This window comes from Oncorhynchus mykiss, chromosome 2 (assembly GCF_057628025.1).
Source record: "Oncorhynchus mykiss isolate SJ-2025 chromosome 2, ASM5762802v1, whole genome shotgun sequence".
NCBI lineage: Eukaryota > Metazoa > Chordata > Actinopteri > Salmoniformes > Salmonidae > Oncorhynchus > Oncorhynchus mykiss.
Window position 1 is genome coordinate 65,167,443 of NC_143023.1, and position 23,538 is coordinate 65,190,980.

At 40.5% G+C, this 23,538-nt stretch overlaps 1 protein-coding gene across 2 annotated transcripts in view; it reads right to left on the reverse strand.

Moving 5' to 3' along the window:
• The window catches only part of ntrk3a (neurotrophic tyrosine kinase, receptor, type 3a), a 256,336-nt gene that overhangs the window by 137,558 nt on the left and 95,240 nt on the right, over positions 1-23,538 (reverse strand). For both annotated transcript variants that reach the window (XM_036953153.2, XM_036953129.2), the window contains exon 4: positions 23,461-23,529. In XM_036953153.2, the coding sequence (XP_036809048.1) occupies positions 23,461-23,529 (69 nt within the window). The remainder of the gene's footprint in view (positions 1-23,460; positions 23,530-23,538) is intronic.

Here is a 23,538-nt window from a genome sequence, read left to right on the forward strand (position 1 = left end):
CATGGCTATAGACAGGGAGTAGAAAACAACATGGCTATAGACAGGGAGTAGAAAACAACATGGCTATATACAGGGAGTAGAAAACAACATGGCTATAGACAGGGAGTAGAAAACAACATGGCTATATACAGGGAGTAGAAAACAACATGGCTATAGACAGGGAGTAGAAAACAACATGGCTATATACAGGGAGTAGAAAACAACATGGCTATATACAGGGAGTAGAAAACAACATGGCTATATACAGGGAGTAGAAAACAACATGGCTATAGACAGGGAGTAGAAAACAACATGGCTATAGACAGGGAGTAGAAAACAACATGGCTATATACAGGGAGTAGAAAACAACATGGCTATAGACAGGGAGTAGAAAACAACATGGCCATAGACAGGGAGTAGAAAACAACATGGCTATAGACAGGGAGTAGAAAACAACATGGCTATATACAGGAAGTAGAAAACAACATGGCTATAGACAGGAAGTAGAAAACAACATGGCTATATACAGGGAGTAGAAAACAACATACAGGGAGTAGAAAACAACATGGCTATAGACAGGGAGTAGAAAACAACATACAGGGAGTAGAAAACAACATGGCTATATACAAGGAGTAGAAAACAACATGGCTATATACAGGGAGTAGAAAACAACATACAGGGAGTAGAAAACAACATGGCTATAGACAGGGAGTAGAAAACAACATGGCTATAGACAGGGAGTAGAAAACAACATGGCTATAGACAGGGAGTAGAAAACAACATGGCCATAGACAGGGAGTAGAAAACAACATGGCTATAGACAGGGAGTAGAAAACAACATGGCTATATACAGGAAGTAGAAAACAACATGGCTATAGACAGGAAGTAGAAAACAACATGGCTATATACAGGGAGTAGAAAACAACATACAGGGAGTAGAAAACAACATGGCTATAGACAGGGAGTAGAAAACAACATACAGGGAGTAGAAAACAACATGGCTATATACAAGGAGTAGAAAACAACATGGCTATATACAGGGAGTAGAAAACAACATACAGGGAGTAGAAAACAACATGGCTATAGACAGGGAGTAGAAAACAACATGGCTATAGACAGGGAGTAGAAAACAACATGGCTATAGACAGGGAGTAGAAAACAACATGGCTATATACAGGGAGTAGAAAACAACATGGCTATAGACAGGGAGTGCATACCAAATGGAAATCACAGCCATCGTTATACACTAGGTAACACGCAGTTCTGGCTCAGAGGCGAGAAGAGTCACACTCACAGAGTTAATCTCTTCAAATGAAGATGTATTTGGTTACAATGAACGGACTAATTTGGTTTGGTGCCACATTCTGTTCTGTCCAAGGTCAGAGTAACCTGGGTTCACTGTTCCATGTGTGTCTGATGCAGCTCTGATGAGTGGTGAGCAAAGGCTTCCCACTTAAGACATAACAACAACAAAAACTTAATGAAATGTGTGTGTGTGTGTGTGTGTGTGTGTGTGTGTGTGTGTGTGTGTGTGTGTGTGTGCGTGTGTTTGTGTGTGTGTGTGTGTGTGTGTGTGTGTGTGTGTGTGTGTGTGTGTGTGTGTGTGTGTGTGCGTGCGTGCGTGCGTGCGTGCTTGCGTGCGTACGTAGGCAGATGGTCTCTTTTCTTACTCAGTACCATGACAACATAAAGATAGCCAATGGGGAGTTTGGCCATAGCACTGATTTACTGATTATGGCCTGTGAGACTTAAATCATTTGCATGTCTTCCACTGACCTGATTAAAACATCAAATTAACCTTTGGAAAGGTCAAGGTGTCGTGCAGCTAGAAAAACACATGGGAGTCCCGTAGCCTATACGAAGAGCTGGAAATTGCTAATAACATATAACTTAACCACTGCTATTTCCTGTTATGTATTATAAATTGGTATCTGCTTTTAAATGGCTAACTTAGCAAGTGATAGGTGGGGAGAGACATTGTATAGAATGTGACAACAGAGAAATACATTTTATTTAATTTAAATTTGTATTAACTTGTATTTATTCAGGGTAGCCCAATTGAGACCAGGGTCTCATTCCCAATGGTACAAACATTTTGTCACAACCATTTACATTCCAATTAAAACAAGAATAATAAAAATAACCACAAGGCACAACCTCAACACCACAATTTCAACAAATAAACCATTAGAATCAATCGAAACAACTGCAATCCTCAATGCATTAATTCAACACAAGAGTCGTAAACTGCTCTAGCAGCACCAGAGAATCAAGATGCAAGGAATTTTGTAGGTTATTCCAACAATGGGGGGAACTAAAATTATTTACCTAAATTGGTCAAGACCAGAGGGCCCTCAAGAGTTAACAATCCTTCGAGAAGGTTTGGTAGCTGATTATTTTATATGTTAGCAACAAAGTTAGGTAAGTTGGAAGCTTGTGTAGTACAGCCTTGTAAACAAAAAGGGAGTAATGAATTGATCTAAGGGACTTCAATAAGGACAAGCCAAACTGTTGATATAGGATGCAGTGGTGAGTATTAAACCTGTCACCAGTGATGAAATGAATTCCCCTGATGTTAGACAGAATCCTAAGGTGGTGGCTGCTGCAATCTGGTAAATGGAATCACCATAGTCAAGAACTGGCAGGAAAGTTGACTGTACAATCTGCTTCCTGCTATTTAGGGAGAGCCTAGATCTATTTAAAAAAAAAGCCCACTTTGAATCTTTGCTTTTAAACGGTGTGTTTTTTAAACAGGAAGTCTTTGTAAATCCAAATGGCCAGATATTTGTAGACGGGAATCCGATCAATGGAAGAACCATCCAATGAATACAAAAGTAGTCCATCTGAAACATTCTTGCGAGAACTAGAGAACAACATGTGTTTAGTCTTGCCCGCATCAAGTACAAGTGTTAAACTAACCAAAGCTTTCTGTAAGGTATCAAGGTCAGATTGCAGCTCTGACATAGCCTGGTTAACATTTGGGGCAATGGCATACACAACAGTGTTGTCTGTGTACAGATGAATTTTACAAGTTAAAACAGATGGACCAATATTATTCTATAAATAATAAAGAAAACAGGTCCTATTACTCATCCATTCAGTACTATATTATACAGTACAGTATTGTACATGAAATCATGTGTAGAGAGGTGTGGCCTGAATCAAAATAGCTCCCATTTTCTAGCTGGACTGGGAATTGAACTGCCTGCCACATACACTTACCATGATAAATTAGACACAACGGTTTTTTCATCAGTTAAAGGTAAAGTTGGTGATGAGCAATTTAACAAGATCCTTACAGTACGTGAGTGCTCACTTAGTAGCAATAGCTATGCCAATAAACCTAAAGGATCCCCTATTAACTACTCTACTGTATTCTCTAGGCAAACTGGCTGATGTAAATGTTAGCTGTACACATTTGATAACGAGTTAGTGTCACCATACTTAGTGAAATCCCATTTACACACACAATTTTATATATACATATAGTGCCAGATAAGGGTTATTTGGCTTGTAACCATAGCGGAACCCTGATTTGGTGCTATATGGAACTTTTTTTTGAAGGTTCTATAAAGACCCATGCTCATAAGGTTCTAAATGGAACCTGTATGGTGCCAAAAGGAACCCTTTCCTAAGGTTTTATAAAGAAATGTTTTCATGGTTCGTTATAGAAATTTTATGGAGAAAGGATTTAGAAAGAACGTTTCTCAGTCTCAAAGGTTTTTTGTAGAACCATACAGGGATTTCTATTCTGATTTATTTGCTATATTATATTTGTAAAATTCCACAGGTTTTATTATTGAGTTTATTATATGGGTCAGTATGGTTCCACATACTGTAGAACCCCCCCCCCCCCAAAAAAAAAAACATTATTGAGGAACCAAGATTGTTTTAATGTGTACAGGATTGATGCAGTCTCCCTGGTTGGATTTGCATTAAACACAAACTGATAGAGACCAGAGAGGAGCTGAACACTGCAGCAAAGGAATATGGCAAAATCAAATTTGTATTTGTATTTATTAAGGATCCCCATTAGCTGCTGCCAAGGAATTTACTGACCTGCAATCGCCTAACCTAATCTACAATAAGTAATCTCATTTTATAGATGTGGACCATATTGGAGAGATCCAATAATATTTCTCTAACATATCCATAACATATCCAATAATGTTTGAGCAGGGAGGGTAATAATTGGGAAGGCTGAGATTACTCTATCCACATGCATAAAACTAAATTGAATTTAGGTTCTCTCCCCACATGGTAATAATGTGCGGTGAATACATAAATGATCTGGCAGTGCCCAAGGAGAAAGAGGAGGGGGGGATTAAACCCAAATTAAGAGCAGAGGCTAATTCAAGGCAGTGAATATGAATAGAACAGGGGCTAGGGATGTTACACCCTACCTTCCTCCTCAAAGATTACAGAAGCATTAGGATGACACCAGGCTTCTCTCTGCGTGGTCTTATTACCTTTCTGGTGACGTCTCAAATGATTATTGGAGCCAGGGATTAAATTGGCTTTCCTGCATCGTTAGTCTGAACCCCATATGAGAGGCCATTGTTTAATCATACTGTAATTACAGATTTAAGTCCTCCTGTCGCCACAATCTAATTATCAATCAAACGGGGTGTCACACAATTCAGGCACAGCCTATCAGTTAAACAACTGAGAAGTTATTCAGTTCAACTCACAATAAAGCCCAGAATCAAGACTACTTCAGAAAATACTCTGTATGATGTACTAAAATTTAACTATCTACGACAATGAACAAAGGCAAAACAACAAGAAAACAGCTCTGACAAGAAAATATCCCTGAGCATCAAGCTAAAATTGCACATCATTATTTTCAAATGTGGACGGAGTTGCCATCTCCAAAGCATGGTAAAGCATATCTATTTGAATCCATATGGACGATGTGGCAATAAGTCAAATAGCAGCTAGGATACAAAGAACAATATGTCTGAAACACGCTGTGCTCTGGTTCCACTTCCTTATATGGGTTTGGAAACAGTTTTGTTGATCCTGATACAGTGACAACGTGCTGCTAAACTGTCACTGGCTCTGAAAGCAGCAAGGGGGTGGAAATAGTTGTCATTGACCCTCATTCTAAATGACACGCGTGGATGCTAGTCTGCATATCTGCCAGGGTCTCACTTCAGGCATGAGGAATGCTTGAGCAACCACAACCAGTCACAGAAGTGGCAGAAGGAAACAGGAAGGAAGGAAGGAAGGTAGGGAGGTGGAAGTGTGAGAGTCGAGGTGAGATTGACGTCTCATTCTGTGGGTAAGTGAGACAGTGTTGTGGCCTTGGCGGATGTTTCCTGATGCCCTGGTGTTCGTATCAGATGGCCAGGCAGACAGACACTGGTAGGCAGCACTGATGCTATTGAGCTCCCTGTCCGAGCTTCGGTGTTGATGTTTCCACTGTGACAAAGAGCTGTAAGGGTAGTTTACTGCTGCTTTGAATGCCTGACACAACAAAGCCAGCCCACTCTGTGTGGTCGGTCCACACTCTGACTGCGGTTACTCCCAAGATTACTGCAAGCTCATTTTTCCATCTAAAATCCATATTTCATAGTGATAGATATTGCCTCCTGTCAGTCCATGGCTAACATCGTCATAGAAAGTCCATGAGTAGCATCTTCAATGACCAAGATTGGTATCATTTGAGCGTAGCGACAGATGTATTCATCCCTAACAATCTGGTTACTGAATGATGACAGAATTACACACAAAAATAAAGGCAACATGCAACAATTTCAAAGATTTTACTGAGTCACAGTTCATATAAGTCAATTGGAATACATTGATTAGGCCCTATTCTATGGATTTCACATGACTGGGAATACAGATATATTTATTTGAAGTAGGGGCGTGGATCAGAAAAACCAGTCCTTATCTGGTGTGACCACCATTTGTCTCATGCAGCGCAACACTTGTCCTTCGCATTGAGTTGATCAAGCTGTTGATTGTGGCCTGTGGAATGTTGTCCCACTCCTCTTCAATGGCTGTTCGAAGTTAGTGGATATTTTTATTCAATTTTTATCTTATTGAACCTTTATTTAACTAGGCAAGCCAATTAAGAACAAATTCTTATTTACAATGACGGCCTATCAAAAGGCAAAAGGCCTCCTGTGGGGACAGGGTCCTGGGATTTTTAAATATTTTTTAAAATAAATACAATATAAATATAGGACAAAACACACATCACAACAAGAGAGACACAACACTGCATAAAGAGAGACCTAAGACAACAACATAACAAGGCAGCAACACATGACAACACAGCACGGTAGCAACGTAATATGACAACAACATGGTAGCACAAAAACATTGTACAAAGGTTATTGGGCAAAGACACCAGCACAAAGGTCAAGAAGGTAGAGACAACAATACATCATGCAAAGCAGCTACAACTGTCAGTAAGAGTCCATGATTGAGTCTTTGAATGAAGAGATTGAGATAAAACTGTCCAGACTATTGGCGGGAACTGGAACACGCTGTCATACACGCCGATCAAGAGCATCCCAAACATGCTCAATGGGTGACTTGTCTGGTGAGTATGCAGGCCATGTAAGAACCGGCGCATTTTCATTGTGTACAAATCCTTGTGACATGGGGCCCTGCATTATCATGCTGAAACATGAGGTGATGTCGGTGGATGAATGGCATGACAACGAGCCGCAGGATCTCGTCACGGTATCTCTGTGCATTCAAATTGCCATTTGTGTTTGTTGTCCGTAGCTTATGCCTGCCCATACCATAACCCCACCGTCACCATGGTACACTGTTCACAATGTTGACATCAGCAAACGGCTCGCCAAACACGACGCCATACACAGTTGAAACCGGGATTAATCTGTGAAGAGCACACTCCTCCAGCGTGCCAGTGGCCATCGAAGGTGAGCATTTGCCACCTGAAGTTGATTATGAAGCTGAACTGCAGTCAGGTCAAGACCCTGGTGAGGACGACGAGCACGCAGATGAGCTTCCCTGAGACGGTTTCTGACCGTTTGAGAGGATATTCTTTGGTTGAGCAAACCCACAGTTTCATCAGCTGTCCAGGTGGCTGGTCTCAGACGATCCCGGAGGTGAAGAAGAGGGATGTGGAGGTTTTGGGCTGGCGTGGTTACATGTGGTCTGTGGTTCTGAGGCCAGTTGGACTTACTGCCAAATTCTCTAAAACAACGTTGGATGCAAAATAAATTAACATTAAATTAGCTGGCGACATCTCTGGTGGACATTCCTGCAGTCAGCATGCCAATTCCACACTCCCTCAGAACTTGTGGTATCTGTGGCATTGTGTTGTGTGACACAACTGCACATTTTAGAGAGGCCTTTTATTGTCCCCAGCGCAAGGTCCACCTGTGTAATGATCATGCTGTTTAATCAGCTTCTTGATATGCCACACCTGTCAGGTGGATGGAGTAGAAATGCTCACTAACATGGATGTTAACAAATGTGTCCACCACATTTGAGAGAAATACGCTTTCTTTTGCTTATGGACCATTTCTGGGATCTTTTATTTCAGCTCATGAAACATGGGACCAACACTTTACATGTTGTGTTTATATTTTTGTTGAGTATATAACAAATTAACAAGGAATCAGAAGGGATGGCAGGGAGCACTAATCAATATGAGTGACATCGTTGTGAGTGCTTGAACATTTCTACATAGATCAACTTAATTCCCTCCAGTTTTGCAGCAGTCCTCTTTGCTAAGCAGCTTATTATCTATATCTTCTGAGCGATCACCTCAGGCTAACAATCAATAATAAAGCAACACTGGCATTATTCAGTGAATGCAGGCCGACAGCTCCAGCTACGTATTGAACAGCATGTTTGGCTCTGCGTTCGCTTTGATCTTGGTGGTATGAATAATAACAGCCTCATATCACAGTTGTGTTCAAACAATACACTGTTATTTCTTCAAACTTTTCTTCTGTCGAAGCTACAGTGTAGGCTTTAGAGGGTTGTTAGTTACATTTTAGTTCTGGCTTGGAGTTTAGTCTTGAGGGTGTGTCGGGGTTAATTGTTGCAAACCCATACTGAAAGCAGGGGTCATGTGTAATCACGCCAGCAGATGGACATGCCAGCTCTGAGCTTTGGGGCATGCACAGGGTGAATGACTGGCACCAAACAAATACCCTGTTCTTCTTATTCCCTCTCAGCTGAAAATGTGTTCCTTTCATGTTGGTAGAGCCAGAGACCCATAAATGTGTTTTCATCAAGAAAAAAAAAAGATTTTTTTTTTTTCATTCAGAAATGCACAACTTCACATTATTGCGATAGATACGTTGGTTGACAGAGTATTTTGTAATACTATGATATTCAACGTCTATTTAGTCTGTGAATTGTATGCACTTTATAGATGAAGGATGATTAGCCTACGTGCCACCATTTCCATGACTGATCAAACTAATCAGAAAGGGCCTATGAAAGGGATTACAGGACTTAGCTATCACAGTTTAGGATGTTTTAAAGTAACACCACATTCCAAAGCCACCATTGACTCCAGTGCTGAATACATGGCAATTCAGACACGGACCGATGCACACCTAATTATTTTAGGATTTTAATTAAGAGGCCGATCATTAGAGATTCCACTCCTACAGTATGATTAATCACAGTGGACATTTTGGCTGTAATCCCTATCCAGGCATCCAGGTAGCAGTGGCATATTAAAATGGACATAAAAAAAAAGAAATGGGGGGTGCTGCTGCCCTTTCCATTCCTAATACGGTTTCCCTTTTTTTAACCTTGTGTTGTACCCAGTTCTGGCTAGGATATAGTCCCGGCAGAGCAGAGCTCCCACTCACCTGCTCTCTAATTGGCTGCGCCGTCATTTGGATGTCTGGGCAGAGTTCCATTTGGCTAATGGACACCACCTGCACTGTCATTATTTCAGAATTAACAAAAGTACAGCTAAGCCTGATCCTGGTGGTTGTCCGTTGGAGACTAAAGGCAAGCTGGAATGTAGGCAAATTATGCCATCATCATGTTCCAAGATTACTTTCCCTTAGTTTGGTGAGAAAATGTTGTTCTGTCATGGGATGATAAGGCATGAAGGCTGGAAAACTGACATGATTCTGTTGTTTTGTGACATGCCTGATCTGATGCGTTCTTAATAATATCACTCATGTACTGTATGTGTCCCAGCTCGTTCAAAAATAGATCATCTCTTCACACTGACTGACACAGACACATCCTAGCTGTTCATAAAGGCCTTTCTATAGAGGCCATGCAGGATTAAAGAAAGGTCACCAGTAGAAAGAGGATTGATGATGCTCCTGGCCCCTGGCACAGCGGCTTTGTGGCCACAGAGAAAATGTTTGTTGAAGCTGCTGAATGTGCCTTTGTGCTTCTGCTGCAAATAATCTTGTATCATATCATCTTTGATGCAGCTACTGCAGATTTGCCATTTAGCAAACCCCCTACCCTGATACCATTTACAGGCATTGTGAGTGGCTGTGCCGTCAAAGCAGCGTCTTTACCCCCGGCTCCCTTGGCTAAAGGACACAGACTAAAATAAGGTCAGATTATCTTTTCTTGACGTGCTATAAAGCCCCAGAAAAGAGTGCCTGTCCATTGTGAGCCATCTATCTCATCAGGTCTGTCTTCGACCCCCAGCAGCAGAACAGATAGGCATTCAATGAGAAACCATCAGAAGCAGAGAAATAAGCCCTTACTCTTAGAAAAAAAAGGTGCTATCTAGAACCTAAAAGGGTTCTTTGGCTGTCCCCATAGGATAACCTGTTTTAGTTCCAGATATAACTAGTTTTGGTTTCAGGTAGAACCCTATCCACATAACTAACCCATGTATGATTCAAATATACATTTTCTCATGTAAGAATCTAGCAAATAGGCATTAAATGAGACATGAGTATAATATGAATGGGTAAAATATTTGTTGGTCTAGGTCATAGAGGTTATGAGAAAGCATATAAATAATAAGTTATCCAGAAATACTTTAAATAAAACACTACTTCCACAATATGGGATACATCATACAGTGTTAAAGTAGTGTATCTGAGGGTTAATTTATGGTCAAATTCTGATGAAGGCTAGAAAAATATGATTCCCTCACTCTAGCAAGAAGTGTTTTTGGCTTGCCTTTGATGGCTCTTTGCCTTAATAAAGTGATACCAACTGGGGAAGGTTTTGATTGCCAATAAGGTCCAAGTGAAATCTGTCTGCACTCCAAAAATGTGTGTACCCTCTACAAACCTGACATTTACGGAAATGAGCAAAGCTAGCAGGGAATAACATTTTGGACTTTGGAGTTCTACTTTTATTTTTTAACATTGATCCAGGAGTCAATGTTCGCTAATTAGTCTTTCATCCAACCCACAAGGATCCATGATAACATGAGTATACAACAACGTATTTTCCCTATCTGTCACATGGCAAGCAATGGAGAGAAAAAAACACTTGTCCTGTGGGCTTGATGTTCAATGTCCGTTGAGTGTCACCAAGCCCCAATGGTGCCGTAGTGGTAACATAAATACTGTATAATATCATATACAACATCATGAATAGCAGGGGTGTCAAACTCATTTTGATCCCTGCGGCCGCATTTGGTCTTCAACGGATCCGGAGGGCTGCACTGAAACTTGGCTATGTTTCCTCACTGTCAAAAATAGATCAAAATAGTCCTCTATCCATCCTTTTTTAGAATTGTCTATGTTTTCTGACTGTCTAGCTTTCAGTTCAGTGTTTATTAGTGAGCTATACACAGTCAAGAAACTGTATAAATGTTGGTCCATTATCATTTTAGTTAAAAAAAAAAACTCAAACCACCCAAAGGCTGGAATGTCCCCCCTCGCGGGCTGGATCCGAGCCATATGTTTGACACTCCTGATCTATAATACTGTTTTTGTACTACTGTTATACTTTTGTTGTACTACTGCTCTACTGTTTTTGTTCTACTGTTCTACTTTGTTTACACTACTGTTCTACTGTTTTTATACTACTGTTCTAATGTTTTATAGTGCTGTTCTACTGTTCTAGTACTACTGTTCTACTGTTTTTATACTACTGTTCTACTGTTTTTATACTACTGTTCTACTGTTTTTATACTACTATTCTACTGTTTTTATACTACTGTTCTATTGTTCTAGTACTACTGTTCTACTGTTTTTATACTACTGTTCTAATGTTTTTATAGTGCTGTTCTACTGTTCTAGTACTACTGTTCTACTGTTTTTAAACGTTTTTATACTACTGTTCTACTGTTTTTATACTACTATTCTACTGTTTTTATACTACTGTTCTACTGTTCTAGTACTACTGTTCTACTGTTTTTATACGTTTTTATACTACTGTTCTACTGTTTTTATACTACTATTCTACTGTTTTTATACTACTGTTCTACTGTTCTAGTACTACTGTTCTACTGTTTTTATACTACTGTTCTAATGTTTTTATAGTGATGTTCTACTGTTCTAGTACTACTGTTCTACTGTTTTTATACTACTGTTCTAATGTTTTTATAGTGCTGTTCTACTGTTCTAGTACTACTGTTCTACTGTTTTTATACTACTGTTCTACTGTTTTTATACTACTATTCTACTGTTTTTATACTACTGTTCTATTGTTCTAGTACTACTGTTCTACTGTTTTTATACTACTGTTCTAATGTTTTTATAGTGCTGTTCTACTGTTCTAGTACTACTGTTCTACTGTTTTTATACTACTATTCTAATTTTTTTATACTACTGTTCTACTGTTCTAGTACTACTGTTCTACTGTTTTTATACTACTGTTCTACTGTTTTTATACTACTGTTCTAATGTTTTTATAGTGCTGTTCTACTGTTCTAGTACTACTGTTCTACTGTTTTTATACTACTATTCTACTGTTTTTATACTACTGTTCTATTGTTCTAGTACTACTGTTCTACTGTTTTTATACTACTGTTCTAATGTTTTTATAGTGCTGTTCTACTGTTCTAGTACTACTGTTCTACTGTTTTTATACTACTATTCTAATTTTTTTATACTACTGTTCTACTGTTCTAGTACTACTGTTCTACTGTTTTTATACTACTGTTCTACTGTTTTTATACTACTGTTCTAATGTTTTTATAGTGCTGTTCTACTGTTCTAGTACTACTGTTCTACTGTTTTTATACTACTATTCTACTGTTTTTATACTACTGTTCTACTGTTCTAGTACTACTGTTCTACTGTTTTTATACTACTGTTCTAATGTTTTTATAGTGCTATTCTACTGTTCTAGTACGACTGTTCTACTGTTTTTATACTACTGTTCTACTGTTTTTATACTACTATTCTACTGTTTTTATACTACTGTTCTACTGTTCTAGTACGACTGTTCTACTGTTTTTATACTACTGTTCTACTGTTTTTATACTACTATTCTACTGTTTTTATACTACTGTTCTACTGTTCTAGTACTACTGTTCTACTGTTTTTATACTACTGTTCTAATGTTTTTATAGTGCTGTTCTACTGTTCTAGTACTACTGTTCTTCTGTTTTTATACTACTGTTCTAATGTTTTTATAGTGCTGTTCTACTGTTCTAGTACTACTGTTCTACTGTTTTTATACGTTTTTATACTACTTTTCTACTGTTTTTATACTACTATTCTACTGTTTTTATACTACTGTTCTACTGTTCTAGTACTACTGTTCTACTGTTTTTATACTACTGTTCTAATGTTTTTATAGTGATGTTCTACTGTTCTAGTACTACTGTTCTACTGTTTTTATACTACTGTTCTAATGTTTTTATAGTGCTGTTCTACTGTTCTAGTACTACTGTTCTACTGTTCTAGTACTACTGTTCTACTGTTTTTATACTACTATTCTACTGTTTTTATACTACTGTTCTATTGTTCTAGTACTACTGTTCTACTGTTTTTATACTACTGTTCTAATGTTTTTATAGTGCTGTTCTACTGTTCTAGTACTACTGTTCTACTGTTTTTATACTACTATTCTAATTTTTTTATACTACTGTTCTACTGTTCTAGTACTACTGTTCTACTGTTTTTATACTACTGTTCTACTGTTTTTATACTACTGTTCTAATGTTTTTATAGTGCTGTTCTACTGTTTTTATACTACTGTTCTACTGTTCTACTGTTTTTATACTACTGTTCTACTGTTTTTATACTACTGTTCTACTGTTCTAGTACTACTGTTCTACTGTTTTTATACTACGGTTCTAATGTTTTTATAGTGCTGTTCTACTGTTTTTATACTACTGTTCTACTGTTCTACTGTTTTTATACTACTGTTCTACTATTTTTATACTACTGTTCTACTGTTTTTATACTACTGTTCTACTATTTTTATACTACTGTTCTACTGTTTTTATACTACTGTTCTACTGTTTTTATACTACTGTTCTAATGTTTTTATTCATACGATAAAGATAGTCATCCCAAAACGTTTAGCACCGTCATCCTTTAGCACCGTCATCCTTTAGCACCTTTACCACCGTCATCCTTTAGCACCTTTAGCACCGTCATCCTTTAGCACCGCCATCCTTTAGCACCGTCATCCTTTAGCACCGTCATCCTTTAGCACCGTCATCCTTTAGCACCGTCATCCTTTAGCACCGTCATCCTTTAGCACCGCCATCCTTTAGCACCGTCATCCTTTAGCACCGTCATCCTTTAGCACCGTCATCCTTTAGCATCGTCATCCTTTAGCACCGTCATCCTTTAGCACCGTCATCCTTTAGCACCGTCTCCCTTGCCAGTGCTACTCCTTATTACCTGCTCTCTCTCTCTATCTATCATGAGTACTCGTGTTTGCATGCGTGTGTGTGTGTACATGTGTGCACGCTTGTGTGTGTGTGTGTGTGTGTGTGTCTCAGCTCAGTAAAGCAGCTCATTTGCTAGGTTGGGCTTGGTGAGGGGAGGGAGCAGTGAGATTGGCAGGTATGCACCCAGCCAGCACCAAGACTCCTGATGAGGCTACCTCATTCACACAGCTCATTTACCATTCTGTGATTACACTTGCAGGACTGGGGAACAGGAGCCACACACACACACACACACACACACACACACACACACACACACACACACACACACACACACACACACACACACACACACACACACACACACACACACACACACACACACACATTCCCTTTTCACCCTAGTAACCCTGTGTTGTTTTTTTCCTGTCAAGCACCAAAACAAGCTGACAGCAATTACCACAGAACACAAGCAGTAGCACAGAGTGGCATGGCTGCTGGTGGTTAAGACTCTCACACGGAGCTGCTGTTGCTGTTGTCTCACACTTTATTGCTTTGTGCGTTCAGTATCACTCTGTTTACTGTTGCTTTGTTTATTCCAAGCAGTTAGAGAGGAAACCATGCATACAGAAATAGTCAGTGAAACGACAAGGTTCAGCAGCGCTAGCCCCGAGGCTTCATGCATGTAACACAATGTGTCTGAGGCTCGCAACAACAACTCATTTAAAATGGCAAAACAATTCAGGTCAGTTTTGCCTTTGAAATTATTAAGCAATTGTATGCCTTCTGCGTCATGATTACTACACATTACTGCATCTTACATGAATTTGAATATCTCCCAGAACATGTATGTGCCAAATTTAAAATGTACAATGTACAAATAAAAGTTGATTTGATGTATCCTGCAACCCATGCCCTATCCTGAGGCCCCTTACTGACGTTTAAAAATCCAACAAAAAGTACTTGTCCTTATATCCAGTGAAAAATAGGGGTCTGATTGTGCAGTGCCTTAGTGCTTCAGTTGAAACACCTCCACAACAGCAGCCATTTCAGACTGACGGGCATAACTCTGATGCACTCTGATCTGGAAAGAAAGGCCATCCCTCTGCCTGTCTAGTTTTAATCAACAGATGTGGTCCCTAGAGAGTGCATGGGACCATGATGACCAGCGTGCTAGCACATGCCATTAAAGTTGGAATCTGTAGCAGTGAAAATGCCATGTCCGTTTGCCATATTAAAACAACAGACATTACTTTTGAAAAAAAACACTGCTTTTTTTTCTCCATCTGACATCATTGCACATCATTGCAGAAAGTGCATTCTTGTAGCTGTGTGGGCTAATAGTGAAAATGTTTGGCTTGGGGTAAGTTGAGCCAATGGCAAGTTAAGCAAGGCCTTATCGCTGGGATGTGAGGTAACAATAGGGCCTGGCCTATGTTAAAAGTGTTTTAAAAAGTACAAAGCATTTGTTAGGTGTTAAGCCTGTGTTAAAAGATGCTTCAAATATTAAAAGACAAAAAAAAGGGACTGTGAATGTGTTTAACTGTTTTTGGGAAATAAAGATAGACATGGTTTTAAAAAAGTAGTATACTATTTAATTCAGTACAGACATTTGTTGGCCGCTTAACTTACCCTGTCCCACGGCTCAATTTACCCCATACCCAGGATAAGCTGTGCTAAGAGACCACTTATTTTTGGACAAACTGGGTTTTCACAACTATAATGTTTACATGAATTCTGATTATTTCCAGGGATACAGAACATCCTGAAATATATGTCATGTCTTTGTTAGAAATAATGCTATATTTCCCTTGACGGAGTGATGCTGAATGTAAAAAGTATCTCAGCTTTAAAGACAGACTCAACCTTCTTTCCCTTAATGTGGATCTCAGCTTTAAAGTCAGACGCAGGGTGCATCTGAAATTGCACCCTATACCCTATATTGTGCACTACTTTTTACCAGGACCCACTGGGTTCTGGTCAAAAGTATTGGACTATGAGGGAATAGGGTCCCATTTAGGACGCAGTCCAAGAAGCCTATCCGCATGCCTCAGCTCTGCTGTGTTTGCTATGTTTGTCATTGTGCCGACATTCCACAGAGGACTGGAGAGTAAATCATTTAAGAAAAAAATTGATAACCATTGAATTAAATGTTATTAGTCGTTTGTTAGGCTCTACACCACAGAAAATAAGAAATTAATCAATGTCTTTGTTCCCAATTGGTCAGAAGGAAATGGCACTAATTTCTAACCAGTTTCATCTTCTTTTCGTCAGATTCTTCTCTTTGCTCAAGCTGTGATGTCGGGCGCTTATCACTGAGCCTTTGTTGAACAGTTTTAGTAATTAGAGATTAAATACTACACTCTTGGAAAAAAAGGGTTTGAAAATGGTTCTTCGGCTGTCCCCTTTTAGATTCTAGATATAAACTTTTTTTGTAAGAGTGTATAAGCAGAATGAAAGGTTTTTTATTCTTCTAACAGGCTGTACTCTTCAGAAGACACACACAGTCCAAATATGGCTAGAAATAACAATGGTATCAAAAGGAACGGTCATTTAAGTTCACACAACAAAATTACCATCTGTAGAGTCTATACTTTATCTGTGTCTTCAAAACAACACTTATTTGTCTCTACTTCACTCAATCTTTTCCATGTTGTCAGTATACCCTCTCATCATACAGCTACACTAATGTTTGGGGTCACTTAGAAAATGTCCTTGTTTTTGAAAGAAAAGCACATTTTTGTCCATTAAAATAACATCAAATTGATCAGAAATACAGTGTAGACATTGTTAATGTTGTAAATGACTATTGTAGATGGAAACGGCAGATTTTTAATGGAATATCTTCATAGACGTACAGAGGCCCTTTATCAGCAACCATCACTCCTGTGTTCCAATGGCACGTTGTGTTAGCTAATCCAAGTTTATCATTTTAAAAGGCTAATTGATCATTGCAATTATGTTAGCACAGCTGAAAACTGTAGTTCTGTTTAAAGAAACAATAAAACTGGCCTTCTTTAAACTAGTTGAGAATCTGGAGAATAAGCATTTGTGGGTTGGATTACAGGCTCAAAATGGCCTGAAACTCATCAGTCTATTGTTGTTCTGAGTAATGAAGGTTATTCCATGCCAGAAATTGCCAAGAAACTGAAGATATCGTACAACGCTGTGTACTACTCCCTTCACAGAACAGCGCAAACTGTCTCTAACCAGAATAGAAAGAGGAGTGGGAGGCCCAGGTGCACAACTAAGCAAGAGGACAAGTACATTAGGGTGTCTAGTTTGAGAAACGCCTCACAAGTCCTCAACTGGCATCTTCATTAAATAGTACCAGCAAAACTCCAGTCTTAACGTCAACAGTGAAGAGGTGACTCCAGGATGCTGGCCTTCTAGGCAGAGTTCCTCTGTCCAGTGTGTGTATTATTTTGCCCATCTTAAAATGTTATTTTTATTGGCCAGTCTGAGATATGGCTTTTTGTTTGCAACTCTTCCTAGAAGGCCAGTATCCTAGAGTTGCCTCTTCACTGTTGACGTTGTTTTACGGGTACTATTTAATGAAGCTGCCAGTTGAGGACTTGTGCGGCATCTGTTTCTCAAACTAGAGTTTCAGTTTCAGACGAAAGTTCTTTGTTTCTGGCAATTTTGAGCCTGTAATCGAACCAACAAATGCTGATGCTCCAGATACTCAACTAGTCTAAAGAAGGACAGTTTTATTGCTTCTTTAACCAGGACAACAGTTTTCAGCTGTGCTAACATAATTGCAAAAGGGTTTTCAAATGTATAATTAGCCTTTTAAAATTATGAACTTGGATTAGCTAACACAACGTGCCATTGGAACACAGGAGAGATGGTTGCTGATAATGGGCTTCTGTATGACTATGTAGATATTCCATTAAAAATCAGCTGTACATTCTAACTCCTATCATCAGCTACTCTGCTGCCCATTATATTCTTACTCTGGCATTATTCAAGTATTCTATGTATTTGGTTGCTTTTAGTAGTGCTCCATGTACACCATCCTCCTCCTCCTTCTGCCTCTAAAGGACAGGCAACCATGAAAAGAAGATAGGCCTCCTCAGAGGAGCTGCCCTGTTTCCATAGCTTAAAATACCACATTTATATCACAACCTTACAGCTGCTCTTCATTTGTTCCCCCTCCCTGGGCTGAGCTGAGCGATGATAAAGCCTAGCCTGCTCCCTGCTCTTTGCTCTGCGTCAGGCCCTGGCTGAGGCTCTCTGCTATTTAGGGAAAGCACTCACTCTGATTCCTGGACTGGAGAGGATGGAGGGGATGCAAGTGTAATAACTCTACGATGGCCATATATCAACGCTTGGCTTCAATTTGTGTATTCTACCGAAAGGGAGGACCTAACAGGTCCAAACAAGTACCAGATTCAGGCCATAAACACTGATTGCTCATACAGGTGTAGGATTTTAATGTGACCTATATTGTCACAGCAAAATAATCCTGCAGCTGCAGCAGCAGGATTTGAAAGTTTAGTCTATGATGTTGCTTAATTGGTGGTTAGGCTATTAGCTGGCCAAAATTAGGCTACATATAAAGTGCAATACTTTTAATGTAGCCGTGGGTTAGTGTGGGTTTTCAGTGAATTAATGTAAATCACAAAGCTCATCTGCATTTCTGGTGATGCAGGAGAATTCTCAACAACAAAAGAGCGTTCAAATTAAGATCCGACACCTGTACATTCGTGGACAAACAAGAAACTAAAGGACCACCTGGAAACACCTGGACTGTGGACCAGAGAATCACCCGGCCTGGACAGCTCCATTTAACACACTCATATGTCACATCCATTAAATCAACGGTTATGACGCAGGGAATAAAGTATCGTGTTCAGGCCTCCCGGGTGGCGCAGTGGTTAAGGGCGCTGTACTGCAGCGCCAGCTGTGCCATCAGAGTTCCTGGGTTCGTGCCCAGGCTCTGTCGTAACCGGCTACGACCGGGAGGTCCGTGGGGCGACGCACAATTGGCCTAGCGTCGCCTGGGTTAGGGAGGGCTTGGTCGGCTTGGAGGGCTTGTCTCATTGCGCACCAGCGACTCCTGTGGCGGGCTGGGTGCAGTGTGCGCTAACCAAGGTGGCCAGGTGCACGGTGTTTCCTCCGGCGCATTGGTGCGGCTGGCTTCCGGGTTGGATGTGTGCTGTGTTAAGAAAGTCATGCGGCTTGGTTGGGTTGTGTATTGGAGGACGCATGACTTTCAACCTTTGTCTCTCCTGAGCCCGTACGGGAGTTGTAGCAATGAGACAAGATAGTAGCTACTACAACAATTGGATACCATGAAAAAGGGGTAAAAAAAATAAATAAATAAAAGTATTGTGTTCTTTGTCTGTTTCAATGATTTTCTCCAAGTTAATTGTTGTTTGGCTTTGAATGGAAGCCTGACGAACCTGGGAATCCATTTGGAAACCATGATGGTTGTGGTAAATGGGTTGCACACTTAGGATATAACAGGCTCTATGAAAGGTTTTTCTGGGTGCACAAGTTGATCAAATAAGATAACAACTTGCAGACTTGTTTACGTGCTGCTGTGCATTTTGTTGCCAACCTTACTTTGCTACCTGACAATTTTACGGTTTTTACTTTTTAATTACCGTTTATATTTTCCCTCACTCAACTTTTTTTCATTCAACTTTTTCACTCTGGGGGTTTTAACGACATGGTTCGTCAGGACTTCCACCAGCCGAAGCTAAGTAGTAACATTAACATGATGCCTTCTAACTGCAGTCGCTGTACTCATAATATACAGGAGAACGATAGCCTTACGGCGATGATAGCTGTGCTGCAAGCCCCGCTTCAGACGCAATCGTTAGGCAAGGGTAATTTCAGTGTAGGAAAGGATGAAACAGCGTCTGTGCCACCAGTAAGTACAGATAGTAGTATAAATCCCCTCGCACGGTCCCCGCAGCCAAACAACTTTCTCATGGCGTCTGGAGGGAAATGCTGTAGGAATGCTCAACCGGTGTTGCTCATTCAGCCGACAGAAACTTTCAACCGGTTCTCCCCATTAAGCAGCGAGTCGGAGTCTGAGGCCGAGCCTTCTCTGGTCTCAATTCCTCCCGTTACGGGGTCTGAGACGCCGAAGGCTCCCACCATTAGCTCTGACAAATTGAAAACCCTAGTCATTGGCGACTCCATTACCCGCAGTATTAGACTTAAAACGAATCATCCAGCGATCATACACTGTTTACCAGGGGGCAGGGCTACCGATGTTAAGGCTAATCTGAAGATGATGCTGGCTAAAGCTAAAACTGTGTAGTGTAGAGAGTATAGAGATATTGTTATCCACGTCGGCACCAACGATGTTAGGATGAAACAGTCAGAGGTCACCAAGTGCAATAGCTTCTGCGTGTAAATCAGCTAGAAAGATGTGTCGGCATCGAGTAATTGTCTCTGGCCCCCTCCCAGTTAGGGGGAGTGATGAGCTCTACAGCAGAGTCTCACAACTTAATCGCTGGTTGAAACTGTTTTCTGCCCCTCCCAAAAGATAGAATTTCTAAATAATTGGCCCTCTTTCTGGGACTCACCCACAAACAGGACCAAGCCTGGCCTGTTGAGGAGTGACAGACTCCATCCTAGCTGGAGGGGTGCTCTCATCTTATCTACGAACATAGACAGGGCTCTAACTCCTCTAGCTCCACAATGAAATAGGGTGCAGGCCAGGCAGCAGGCTGTTAGCCAGCCTGCCAGCTTAGTGGAGTCAGCCACTAGCACAGTCAGTGTAGTCAGCTCAGCTATCCCCATTGAGACCGTGTCTGTGCCTCGACCTAGGTTGGGCAAAACTAAACATGGCGGTGTTCGCCTTAGCAATCTCACTAGAATAAAGACCTCCTCAATTCCTGTCATTATTGAAAGAGATCGTGATACCTCACATCTCAAAATCGGGCTAATTAATGTTAGATCCCTTAATTCAAAGGCAGTCAATGAACTAATCACTGATCATAATCTTGATGTGATTGGCCTGACTGAAACATGGCTTAAGCCTGATGAATTTACTATGTTAAATGAGGCCTCACCTCCTGGTTACACTAGTGACCATATCACCCGTGCATCCCGCAAAGGCGGAGGTGTTGCTAACATTTACGATAGCGAATTTCAATTTACAAAAACAAAAAACGTTTTCGTCTTTTGAGCTTCTAGTCATTAAATCTATGCAGCCTACCCAATCACTTTTTATAGCTACTGTTTACAGGCCTTCTGGGCCATATACAGCGTTCCTCACTGAGTTCCCTGAATTCCTATTGGACCTTGTGGTCTTAGCAGATAATATTCAAATTTTTGGTGACTTTAATATTCACATGGAAAATACGGACTCCTCTTTAAATCTGCGTATTCCTCCAAAGCTCAGTTGTTCTGAGTCTGCACAACTCTGCCAGGACCTAGGATCAAGGGAGACACTCAAGTGTTTTAGTACTATATCTCTTGACACAATGATGAAAATATTCATGGCCTCTAAACCTTCAAGCTGCATACTGGACCCTATTCCAACTAAACTACTGAAAGAGCTGCTTCCTGTACTTGGCCCTCCTATGTTGAACATAATAAATGGCTCTCTATCCACCGGATGTGTACCAAACTCACTAAAAGTGGCAGTAAAAAAGCCTCTCTTGAAGAAACCAAACCTTGACCCAGAAAATATAAAAAACTATCGGCCTATATAGAATCTTCCATTCCTCTCTAAAATTTTAGAAAGAGCTGAAGACAGACAAACCGAAATTGGTCTACACGGACAATTTCTGGCCTGGTTTAGATCTTATCTCTCGGAAAGATATCAATTTGTCTCTGTGAATGGTTTGTCCTCTGACAAATCAACTGTAAATTTCAGTGTTCCTCAAGGTTCTGTCTTATGACCACTATTGTTTTCACTATATATTTTACCTCTTGGGGATGTTATTCGAAAACATAATGTTAACTTTCACTGCTATGCGGATGACACACAGCTATACATTTCAATTAAACATGGTGAAGCCCCAAAATTGCCCTCGCTAGAAGCCTGTGTTTCAGACATAAGGAAGTGGATTGCTGCAAACTTTCTACTTTCAAACTCAGATGCTTGTTCTAGGTCCCAAGAAACAAAGAGATCTTCTGTTGAATCTGACAATTAATCTTGATGGTTGTACAGTCATCTCAAATAAAACTGTGAAGGACATCGGCGCTACTCTGGACCCTGATCTCTCTTTTGACGAACATATCAAGACCATTTCAAGGACAGCTTTTTTCCATCTACTTAACATTGCAAAAATCAGAAACTTTCTGTCCAAAAATTATGCTTTTGTTTCTTCTAGGTTAGACTACTACAATGCTCTACTTTCCGGCTAACCGGATAAAGCACTAAATAAACTTCAGTTAGTGCTAAATTCGGCTGCTAGAATCCTGACTGGAACCAAAAATGTGATCATATTACTCCAGTACTAGCCTCCCTACACTGGCCTCCTGTTAAGGCAAGGGCTGATTTCCAGGTTTTACTGCTAACCTACAAAGCATCACATGTGCTTGTTCCTACCTATCTTTACCATTTGGTCCTGCCGTACATATCTACACGTACTCTACAGTCACAAGATGCAGGCCTCCTAATTGTCCCTGGCATTTCTAAGCAAACAGCTGGAGGCAGGGCTTTCTCCTATAGAGCTGGAATGGTCTGCCTACCCATGTGAGAGACGCAGACTCGGTCTCAACCTTTAAGTCTTTACTGCAGACTCATCTCTTCAGTAGGTCATAAGAGTGTAGTATGGCCTAGGAGTGTGAAGGTAGTTCTTGAGCATTCTACATCTCTATCAGTTATATTGTATATGTTACCAACTGCAGATACCGTGTGTGTGTGTGTGTGTGTGCATATTGATGCATTAGTACCAAAAATGAGACATCTCCTGATTCTCTTTGCCAGGGATAGAAAAGACGGAAAGGCTCTGGAGCAACGAACTGCCCTTGCTGTCTCTGCCTGGCCGGTTTCCCTCTCTCCACTGCGATTCTCTGCCTCTAACCCTATTACAGGGGCTGAGTCACTGGCTTACTGGTGCTCTTCCATGCCGTCCGTAGGAGGGGTGCGTCACTTGAGTGGGTTTAGTCGCTGACGTGGTCTTCCTGGTGGTCTTCCCCCCTCTTGGGTTGTGCCGTGGCGGAGATCTTTGTGGGCTATACTCTGCCTTGTCACAGGATGGTAAGTTGGTGGTTGAAGATATCCCTCTAGTGGTGTGGGGGCTGTGCTTTGGCAAAGTGGGTGGGGTTATATCCTTCCTGTTTGGCCCTGTCCGGGGGTGTCCTCGGATGGGGCCACAGTGTCTCCTGACCCCTCCTGTCTCAGCCTCCAGTATTTATGCTGATACTCTTAATCATTGGCTATGAAAAGCCAACTGACATTTACTCCTGACATTTACTCCTGAGGTGCTGACTTGTTGCACCCTCGACAACTACTGTGATAATTATTATTTGACCATGTTGGTCATTTATGAACATTTGAACATCTTGGCCATGTTCTGTTATAATCTCTACCCGGCACAGTCAGAAGAGGACTGGCCACCCCTCTCTAGGCTTCTTCCTAGGTTTTGGCCTTTCTAGGGAGTTTTTCCTAGCCACCGTGCTTCTACATCTGCATTGCTTGCTGTTTGGGGTTTTAGGCTGGGTTTCTGTACAGCACTTTGTTATATCAGCTGATGGAAGAAGGGCTATATAAATACATTTGATTTGATTTTGATTTTGATTTGGTAAAAAAATGTACAAAAACTTACAGCTCGAAGAGTTGAAGATTCTGGAAGAGTTGCCATGATAATGTGGTCAGAGGATTCTTCGATAAGTTTCTGTAGAAG